We start from the raw sequence: 11,065 nt of genomic DNA on the forward strand, positions 1-11,065 counted from the left end.
TTGACTCCCACATTAAGAGGGTACAGTGTTATTGGTATGATGTGGTGTGAATTTTTGATTGCATGATGTGGGTCAGTGCAAATCAAATTAAATCAAATTAAATAGTTTTATTCTGTTGTAAGTGGTCTTTTCAGGATGACATTAACCCCATTTATGTGGTACAAGAGGTCAAAGTGGTTTGATGAATTTAAAATGATAAGTCATATGTTATGTCCTTTGTAGTCTCAAGATTGTTTAGCCAAGCCAAGCATTTGCACTGGGACTACAAGGCTAAAAGAGCTAAATACTTTCTGTAAATACATGCCTAAATCTGTATACTGTAACATAAAATGACATTATGCTTTGTTATCTCTTGTCTAAATCTATAGGTTTGTTAAGTCTAAATCTATAGGTTTATAAATCTAATCTTTTACAACCATGTTTCTATTTCCACAGACCTTAATATGAGGAAACCATTAAAGGACATCAGCCCTGTCTGGAATCAGGGAATGAGTCCTATAAGTTAGATTAAAGTTTGGGTGAGGCCATGCATGACACCCCATAGATCTGAGACAGTCTGTTGGACCACCAAACCACCCCTCAAACATGGTCACCAAGGTTTTATCCAGTCAATGGCCAAGGAAGCAGCGTATGAAGAGGAAATTCCGGGGATCGCGGATCCTTGGCTTCTTGTTGAGTGTCTTCGCCCTGTCTTTGCTCTTGTGCTGGAATGCTCTTAGAGGAACTTCTGAGTCTCTGGTTGATCCATTGCACAGAACTTCACGATCGACTCACCAGCAAGTGGAGGAGCAAGGCAAGGAAGTGGCTTCAGAGGCAAATCATGGTGACTACCCAGAAGATCTTTTCTCCTTGGAGGAACGGCGTCAAGGTGCTGTGGTGCTGCATATGTTCGGCATGCTGTATATGTTTATCGCATTGGCTATTGTCTGCGATGAGTTCTTTGTGCCTGCACTAACCGTCATCACAGAGAAGCTGGAGATCTCAGATGATGTTGCTGGTGCCACATTCATGGCTGCTGGAGGCTCTGCCCCTGAACTTTTCACATCTGTCATTGGAGTTTTCATCTCTCATAGCAATGTGGGAATAGGAACCATTGTGGGCTCAGCCGTGTTTAATATTCTGTTTGTGATAGGTATGTGTGCCCTGTTCTCACGTGAGATCCTTAACCTGACGTGGTGGCCACTTTTCCGTGATGTCTCCTTTTACATTCTGGACCTAATCATGCTCATCTTCTTCTTTTTGGACAATTATATCACCTATGTGGAGAGCATGTCTCTTCTGGCAGGGTATTTTTCCTATGTGCTTTTCATGAAGTACAATTCCACAGTGGAGGTGCTGATCAAGAGTTTGTTCAGCAGGAACCAGGTGGCTGAGGTCGAGGCTCCACCAAAGGTAAGTTAAGCTTATTTCACAGCTTGCTTGATCAGGCCAAGACTTCTTGGCAGAGACAGACATAAAATAGCCAGTCATCTGCTTAGTCACCTTGCTGTACTGGATCATGGTTTAACAATTGCCTCATCTGAATAACATCCCCGGGAAGGAAACACAGGAGCAATAACAGTGTACTAGGCATTTTATAGCTTCAAATGAGGCAAAGTGCATGTGAAAATGTGGGATTTGGTTTACACTGGTTGTATGTGTAAGAGTAACACACAGAGGACTATGAAGCTAATAACAATGTTATGTTCAGACCATTTCTTTCCTGTTTTCCTCATTTCCATTGTCCAGCTACTAGCTACCAACCAAGTAGGGAAAATGCTTTCTGCCAGCCAGTTGAGGTGTTCCAACCCAACAATACTCTACCAACTTATATGCATTAGAGATGGCAGTATTATGCCTTACTGCTGTTTTACTCCCAGTGAAATTGGTGCATGGTGAAAAATTGGATAAAATAATGAAGCAAGATTAATAGGGAGTCCAAAATGTTGTTTTTGGACTGGCTAAATCATGCTGAACTGTAACCTTTCAAATGGCATTGACCTCAACCTCAAAAATTTGTATTTTTGTATTATTGTATTTGTATTATGCCAGAAAACCAACATATTTGTTTGTACTCCTAAGACTGTTATGGCATATATATTATGTTTCTTACAAATGTGTGTAAACCTTTGACCTCTTTAAACTTTACAAGCTTTCATATTGTAAACATACAAATATTCAGATCCTGCCCTCACTGTGTAAATGTGGAGATGGAGATGTAGAGAGAGGAACATTATGATGAGATGGTTTATTCAGAGGAACGTGTATCCCTTAGCTATTCTGTTCTAATCCGATAAGCACATCAGATCCTGTTAGTGTGGTTAAGTTTAGGCAGGAGCCACGCTGCGTCCTCATGAGTCAAAATGCCATGACCTCCAACATCAAATCTGTCTGATTATTTCTGATGTACCTTTAGCTTGTTGCTGCAAAGGTGTGATTATGTATTTTCTTTAGTGGATGTGAGTATTTGATTCTGGAAAGAAATTAATATTTCTTTTCTTCTTTACTTGTGTAGGTGTTGCGGAAGTGACTGAAATTCGATTGTAATCTAAACTCATACGCTGACTTTACATAAAATAAAAAAGCTTAAGAGGACAACATTTAGTAGCCACTGGCCCACCTCGAATTTAAGGATCAGATTCTAGCTTAAATGTGATTGAACTGGAGTAGCTAAGACACATATTGAATCTTTAACCTTTTCTAGTTGGATTTAAGTTATATTTGTATGTTGTTTGTAATTTAATTGAAAAACAGTGACTGTAGTACTTATATTTGGCAGGTTGCACAGTGGTCTAGTGTTTTATGGCTGTGTATTTATTGTTCACAAGTTAGCTTAGCTTGCTAACTTAAACAGGGCTAGCAGATCGCCCTCCACATTAATAAACCTTTGGGTAAAAACTACACGTAGAACCTGATATTACCCCCCAAATTAATTACATGATTAATAATTAAATAATTAATAACATGTATTTATAGAGCCTGAAAAATTTAATGAATTTTTTAAAAAGGGGTTAGCTATAGCTAAAATGCTACATCTGTCTGTTCCCTCAGCTCAATTTACCTCACCTCAGTCTTTTAAAAAATCCAAAAGCAAGCTAGCATAACATCCAGTTTACGTCAAAGGTTTATATACACTTGTAAGAGACATGTATGTCATGACAACTGTTCTTTTCACGAGACTAAATAATTAAAAACTTATTTTGTACAAAAAAGGTTTTTATTTATTACATTCATTGTGGTTTACAATAGATCTACAAATACAAATACAAATTCTACAAATATTCTTTCACTGCAGTGTAAGAATGAAGCCTCTGCTTCAAAATCAGCATTCAATGCTCAGCTAAAACTTGTTGCTAATCACATGGGAAAGGAAAATGCAGGATCAAGGGACTTTTTCTTGGACGTCAACCTTTAAGACCGTGGTGATTTACAACAGGCCTGACTCTGGACAGTGTCACCCTGTTCCAGCTGAACACAAGAAGTTACAGACTAACTTTTGGCATTGAGAGAATTTAGTTTTCAGTAAACCACTAAAATAAAACACTGCCATGACATAGAGCACAGTACAGTCTCTTACATAAATGTGTGTATGTACGTTAACTATCGACTGTAATTCCACCAGAGAGGACTGACTATATATCACTAAATGCTAAAGAACCTACATGCTGTAGCATTAACACTTGGAAGGAGGGTAAGCCTGTGTATCTCTTCTGAGTTCCTCAAACATCCAAAATTACCAAAAGCAGTTTGGTGGATCTAAAGATACCCCTGTTTGTGTATTGTCTATCAGTCCCACCAGGATCTTGCAGCCTTGTTTGGTGATGGTTTGATGATGTTAAGGACTATAATGCTTGATTTTGCAGCTCTTCTTAATATTTTTTTTTTCTGAAGGTCAGCAGTGTTGAAGACGATGAGAACAAACTAACAGTAAGTACACTTCCACTATTTATTCTCTCGACCTGTATTTTCCACATAATGTACGCAAAACTACATTTACATGCACTGAATTCTTTTTATTCGTTGTTTTTTGTTTAGGCCAAGCCCCATCTTCAGAGAGGAATAAGCTCTGCCTCACTGCACAACTCACTAATGAGGAACAGCATCTTTCAGCTGATGATCCACACCCTGGATCCTTTCAGTGAAGGTAACACACACACACACACACACACACCAGGTACACTGCAAACATGCACCTTAAAAGCTGCAAGATTAAACTACTTACAAACCACCACAAACAGGTCTACCTGCTGAAACACAAGTGTCCACAATCAAGTAACTTGCTGTTTGTTTATGTAGGAAAAAGCAGGATTGTAGAACATGATAATCCATTCATCTCAAATAGTCACATTTAGCTTAAACAACTGTGATTAGGTGATTTTGTGTGTAGTAGACTGTTTACTCTGTGTATTTGTGTGTGTGTGTGTGTGTGTGTGTGGTTTAGGAAAGTTTAAAGATAAAGTTTCCATTCTGCACAAGATAGCAAGACAAAAGGAAAAAGAGGATGTGAATGGCCTGGGTGAGTTCTAGTACAGTATACATTATATACCATATATACTGTCAATTATATATATATATATATATATATATATATATATATATATATATATATATACAGTGTATCACAAAAGTGAGTACACCCCTCACATTTCTGCAAATATTTTATTATATCTTTTCATGGGACAACACTATAGAAATAAAACTTGGATATAAGTTAGAGTAGTCAGTGTACAACTTGTATAGCAGTGTAGATTTACTGTCTTCTGAAAATAACTCAACACACAGCCATTAATGTCTAAATGGCTGGCAACATAAGTGAGTACACCCCACAGTGAACATGTCCAAATTGTGCCCAAAGTGTCAATATTTTGTGTGACCACCATTATTATCCAGCACTGCCTTAACCCTCCTGGGCATGGAATTCACCAGAGCTGCACAGGTTGCTACTGGAATCCTCTTCCACTCCTCCATGATGACATCACGGAGCTGGTGGATGTTAGACACCTTGAACTCCTCCACCTTCCACTTGAGGATGCGCCACAGGTGCTCAATTGGGTTTAGTCCATCACCTTTACCTTCAGCTTCCTCAGCAAGGCAGTTGTCATCTTGGAGGTTGTGTTTGGGGTCGTTATCCTGTTGGAAAACTGCCATGAGGCCCAGTTTTCAAAGGGAGGGGATCATGCTCTGTTTCAGAATGTCACAGTACATGTTGGAATTCATGTTTCCCTCAATGAACTGCAGCTCCCCAGTGCCAGTAACACTCATGCAGCCCAAGACCATGATGCTACCACCACCATGCTTGACTGTAGGCAAGATACAGTTGTCTTGGTACTTCTCACCAGGGCGCCGCCACACATGCTGGACACCATCTGAGCCAAACAAGTTTATCTTGGTCTCGTCAGACCACAGGGCATTCCAGTAATCCATGTTCTTGGACTGCTTGTCTTCAGCAAACTGTTTGCGGGCTTTCTTGTGCATCAGCTTCCTTCTGGGATGATGACCATGCAGACCGAGTTGATGCAGTGTGCGGCGTATGGTCTGAGCACTGACAGGCTGACCTCCCACGTCTTCAACCTCTGCAGCAATGCTGGCAGCACTCATGTGTCTATTTTTTAAAGCCAACCTCTGGATATGACGCCGAACACGTGGACTCAACTTCTTTGGTCGACCCTGGCGAAGCCTGTTCCGAGTGGAACCTGTCCTGGAAAACCGCTGTATGACCTTGGCCACCATGCTGTAGCTCAGTTTCAGGGTGTTAGCAATCTTCTTATAGCCCAGGCCATCTTTGTGGAGAGCAACAATTCTATTTCTCACATCCTCAGAGAGTTCTTTGCCATGAGGTGCCATGTTGAATATCCAGTGGCCAGTATGAGAGAATTGTACCCAAAACACCAAATTTAACAGCCCTGCTCCCCATTTACACCTGGGACCTTGACACATGACACCAGGGAGGGACAACGACACATTTGGGCACAATTTGGACATGTTCACTGTGGGGTGTACTCACTTATGTTGCCAGCTATTTAGACATTAATGGCTGTGTGTTGAGTTATTTTCAGAAGACAGTAAATCTACACTGCTATACAAGCTGTACACTGACTACTCTAAGTTATATCCAAGTTTCATGTCTATAGTGTTGTCCCATGAAAAGATATAATCAAATATTTGCAGAAATGTGAGGGGTGTACTCACTTTTGTGATACACTGTATATATATATATATTGTATACATCTTATTTTATTATATGTATTGTTTATTTATTATTAACTTATAAACCCTATATAGCCAAAATACTAATGAGGGCTCTCCTAATGATTACGTTCAGGTGTTAAAAAGCAGTTTTGGGAAGGCCCTTTATTGTGTCAATATGAATTCCACAATTTGAATTACTAAGTCAGGACTAAATACATTAGCATGTAGTGTTTGTTTTTTATCTACTAATAATCATACACAGTTCATCATATTTCCATTCTAATGTATGTCTTTTATTAATGATAATGTAGTAAAAAAGAACCAGCCTAACAGCACCCATGTGGAGGTAGAGGTCACTCCACCCATGAATGGCAACGCAGGACAACAGGTAAGGTCGTTATCTGGATGTTGCGCTGTGACCAACTGAACAAAAAAAGACAAACACACTCTTCAACACACTTTGTTTTATTTGTATTTCAACTACTTCACTAGCTAACTAGTTTACAAACAACAAATACATTTACAAAGTAAGCTTTCCTACACTGAACTGCTACTCACTAACCTACAAGTATAGTAGTTACTTGACTTGCTGACAAGCTATCATGCTCAATAGATGATAATGATAATTGCAGAATGATAATTCCACAAAAATCTCTTATTTACAAAAGTATTCAGATGCTTTGTTTAAACCATAATACTAGAAACCACTTTGGCAGCAATTGAAGTTGCAATTCTGTCAAATATGTCTTAACAAGTTTTGTACACCAAGAGCAGTTTATCCCATTCTTCATGACAGATTCTCTCAAGTTCTGTCAGACTGGATGGCGAGCATCTGTGAACTGCCATGGGGTTTAAGTCTGGGTTTTGGCCTTGCCACTCAAGGACATTCATAAATCTGACCCTAAAGCCACTACAGTATTTTGACAGTTGAAAGGTGAACTAAAACTGTCAAACCCAATGGGTCAATGGGCCATTGTGGTCCTGGAAACACTCAAAGCTTTTGATATTGTTTTATATCATTTCCCTGATTTATGTCTTTGTACAGTTTAATCATGGAGATCTGTGTTCAGTATGATTTTTGATTGGTAACTGCGTTACCTAAGCTTGTAGGTACCAGGGTAATTGTTTTTTTTTTATATAAAATAGTACTTAGTCAAGAAAATGGTTCTTTGTGATGCAGGAGGACGAGGACGAGCAGGATGAAGATCAGCCTCTCAGCTTGGCATGGCCAGAGACATGCAGAAAGCAGGCGACTTACCTCTTTATTTTTCCCATTGTCTTTCCACTGTGGCTTACACTTCCTGATGTCCGCAGAGATGTAAGTGATGGGTTAGATTCATGATTAGATGGTAAATGGTAAACCGAACTATAAATTAAATTTGTAATGTCTAGTTACTAATAAGGGCTTTATTATTTTATTATTACAATTAAAATTATTTTTTTCCAGGCTGAAAAACATTGAATGCTAAAATTTAGAATTGTGTAATTTTTTTACCTTGTTACATTTAAGCTTCTGTGAACTGTGTCTTTAAATTCTCTTAAAACTCTCTATCTAAATAGTGGTCCATTTCCAGTGAAACTGAACAGTGCTGGACAAATGACTTTTTGCATTTTGCAGTAATTTATTTGTCTATCCCACTATACAAAATGACTTTAGACTTTAATGATAAAAAATACAGTCCAACAACAGCTGAACAGCCAAATTTTAACTGAATGGTTTGGGAGTTGATCAGTTTGGTGTCAATTGTTTCTTTTTCTTTTGTACTAAGGCTACAAGACAAAATGAAACTAAAACATAGTAGGTTTAAATAAAAGTAGACATAGTAACTAAAACATTTAAGCTTATAGCTACCAGTTTAGCCACCACTTCGTCAAATACATGTCTAAATCATCATAGGATTTCAACATAACCATATATAATAAGCAAAATAATCCATACTGTTTTTAAAGTATAAGCTCACTATCAAACTTCTGATCACTGCTTTCTAATTTCACTCAGACCTCTAAGAAGTTCTTTCCCATCGCGTTTCTTGGTTCCATCTCTTGGATTGCTGCCTTCTCCTATTTGATGGTGTGGTGGGCTCACCAGGTAGGCCAAATAAGCCACCATAAGTTGTAAATTATACAAATAAACTGAGTCTGTCCTGCTGAACCTCTAGGAGCTTGAGATTAATTTACATTTTCAGCATTTAGCAGAAGCTCTTACTGATGTGCTTGTTTAGTAAAATGTTCTTACTCTAGTACAAGTTTACAGAACGTCTAAGAACACAAATCTGTGAAGATCACAAACCCTTCTGATTTTGAGAACGACTGCATTAATAAAAAGAAGCTTAAAGTTCCTATGTTTAACACACTTTATGTTAGCACTCTTTATGTTTTGCTAAAAGGTTAAGAAAGGTGGTGGATATTTTCTAAAAGAGGTCCAGCAAATGTTAACCACTGCATTTATTGCTAAGCAGAAAAAGCAAAACTCTCTAAAAGACTAAAGAATACATTCAAGATACAAGTACTGTAGTGTTAGCATTTTAGTGCTAAATCTTTAATTATGCTAATAACAAAAACCTAAAGCTTTTTAATCCTAAACAATTACTGCGGTAGTATGTAAAATCTTGAGGTTTCTCTGATAAGCATAAAGCAGCAGCATGACAAGTGCTTGCTACGCAAAAGGGATTAGACAAGAAGAGAAGTTCAGTAATGTTAGCCTTGCTGTTGCTTACCACATTTTTTATATAACAACAGATAGATAGATAGATAGATAGATAGATAGATAGATAGATAGATAGATAGATAGATAGATAGATAGATAGATAGATAGATAGATAGATAAATAGATGATAGATAGATAGATAGATAGATAGATAGATAAATAGATGATAGATAGATAGATAGATAGATAGATAGATAAATAGATGATAGATAGATAGATAGATAGATAGATAGATAGATAGATAGATAGATAGATAGATAGATAAATAGATGATAGATAGATAGATAGATAGATAGATAGATAGATAGATAGATAGATAGATAGATAGATAGATAGATGATAGATAGATAGATAGATAGATAGATAGATAGATAGATAGATAGATAGATAGATAGATAGGTAACTGTACAGAGGATATGGCAGAAAGAGGTAAAGATAGACCAAGGGAGAGACAGAGAGACAGAATAAGGTACTGGAGGTGGACTAGCACAATAAAAGCAGCCAAATCCTAATGCCAATTAGCCGTTCCTTTCTCTACTAATTCGCCTCAACATGCTAGCGGCTTTAAACCAACACTGTCTTTTATAACAGCACCAGGATAAAACAACTCCTTGCAGACACAATACACCAGAGTAGCCCAGCATGGTTAAATCTACAGTGCTGATGTTAGAGCAAATACTTCTTTCTTAAGGGCCATTGTAATCTGGAGGCCATGTCACAAATAACAACTGAATTTTCTCCACCACCAAATTAATTATCTAAGTTGCTGTATGTCTACTATATAGCCAAAGATACACGGACACCTGACCAGTGTCATGTTGGGCATTCTATTCATTAAACATGTGCATTATTGTGGATTTCTAATGCCCTCCATTACAGCTATAACACTTTCCACAAGGTTTCGCATTGTGCCTGTGGGAAATTGTGCTTATTCTGTTAAAAAAAAGCAGTTGTAAAATGTTGGACAAGATGGCCTGACTCATAGTCCATATTCCAATTTATCCCAACATGTAGGAGAAATTGCTCTGTGGGGTAACACAAAATTCATGGGTCTCCTGTTTACAGGGGTAGATGCATGCTGGAACCAGGAAGGGAGTATAGAACTGGTATATCATGAGTATCTTAGATTTCTGTGCTACCCTACAGGTTGGTGAGACGATTGGCATTACGGAGGAGATAATGGGTCTGACCATTCTTGCAGCTGGTACCTCCATTCCTGATCTCATTACCAGTGTGATTGTGGCCAGAAAAGGTTTAGGAGACATGGCCGTGTCAAGTTCAGTGGGCTCCAACATCTTTGACATTACCGTTGGGTAAATAAAGACCCCTTCATCATCATCGCCATCATCAGTGTTTAATTCATGTTCCATTTGGGCCTTCATCAGGATAAATCTGATAGAATACAGAATATTTTGTTCCTTTTTTTTCAGGTTGCCCTTCCCATGGCTGCTGTATTCTACTGCACACAACTTTATGCCAGTGATGGTGAGCAGTAATGGTTTGTTCTGTGCCATCGTCCTGCTCTTCCTCATGCTTCTCTTCGTCATTATCTCTATTGCTGTCTGCAAATGGAGGATGAGCAAGATGCTTGGTTTCTCAATGTTCTTGCTCTACTTTGTCTTCCTTGTGGTCAGTGTCATGCTGGAGGACAAGGTCATCACCTGTCCTGTCTCCATCTAAAAGAAGTTGAAAATAAACAAACACTCTACAGACCCAATGCAGAAACAAATAGCCAAGCCAGCAATGAGGAAATCATACATAAAGCACTACTACACTACACAGAAACAGCATAAGTACCAAGCAAAAACTGTTCAGAAATTACACAGCAATATAAAACAAGTCTCACAATATTTTGCTAGCACACTGTTTTTGTTTATTTTGATCCAAGTTTAGAGACTTGATATGCCTATGGACAGTAGATGTTATGTAGTAGGTAAAGAATGGACACTTGGACATTGTGAACATACTGCACGCACATGAATCAAAAGCACACCGGTTCTTAATGCCTCAGGGATGTTAAACTTTTCAACGATGCTTCAGGACTCAAAGCTGAACACTGATATTGAGGCTGGGACAATGTTAGCATTTAATCATTTGGTTTGTGTATATTGTATGACTTTAACATGGCACATTAAGCATCACTCAGATATACACATTCCTCAAACTTCAAATTAGTTGATAAAGATATCT

General features: G+C 38.2%; 1 protein-coding gene across 1 annotated transcript; it reads left to right on the forward strand.

Moving 5' to 3' along the window:
* Positions 1–585: 585 nt before the first annotated feature.
* slc24a2 (solute carrier family 24 member 2) lies at positions 586–10,694 on the forward strand. Its single transcript, XM_063008180.1, has 9 exons — positions 586–1,392; positions 3,871–3,906; positions 4,015–4,123; positions 4,421–4,495; positions 6,480–6,556; positions 7,349–7,486; positions 8,168–8,257; positions 10,022–10,188; positions 10,306–10,694. The coding sequence occupies exons 1-9, from the start codon at positions 586–588 to the stop codon at positions 10,553–10,555; spliced, it is 1,749 nt and encodes a 582-aa protein (XP_062864250.1). The 3' UTR covers positions 10,556–10,694.
* The last annotated feature ends 371 nt before the right edge of the window (positions 10,695–11,065 follow it).

The sequence above is a fragment of the Trichomycterus rosablanca genome, chromosome 14 (genome assembly GCF_030014385.1).
Source record: "Trichomycterus rosablanca isolate fTriRos1 chromosome 14, fTriRos1.hap1, whole genome shotgun sequence".
NCBI lineage: Eukaryota > Metazoa > Chordata > Actinopteri > Siluriformes > Trichomycteridae > Trichomycterus > Trichomycterus rosablanca.

What these genes read in the sequence shown, in the direction of transcription:
- slc24a2 (XM_063008180.1), top strand. Translation starts at nt 586, where the DNA reads ATGGTCACCAAGGTTTTATCCAGTCAATGGCCAAGGAAGCAGCGTATG. An exon ending in AGGTCGAGGCTCCACCAAAG is followed by an intron (nt 1,393 to 3,870) that starts GTAAGTTAAGCT and finishes TTTTTTCTGAAG; the next exon opens with GTCAGCAGTGTTGAAGACGA. An exon ending in CCTGGATCCTTTCAGTGAAG is followed by an intron (nt 4,124 to 4,420) that starts GTAACACACACA and finishes TGTGTGGTTTAG; the next exon opens with GAAAGTTTAAAGATAAAGTT.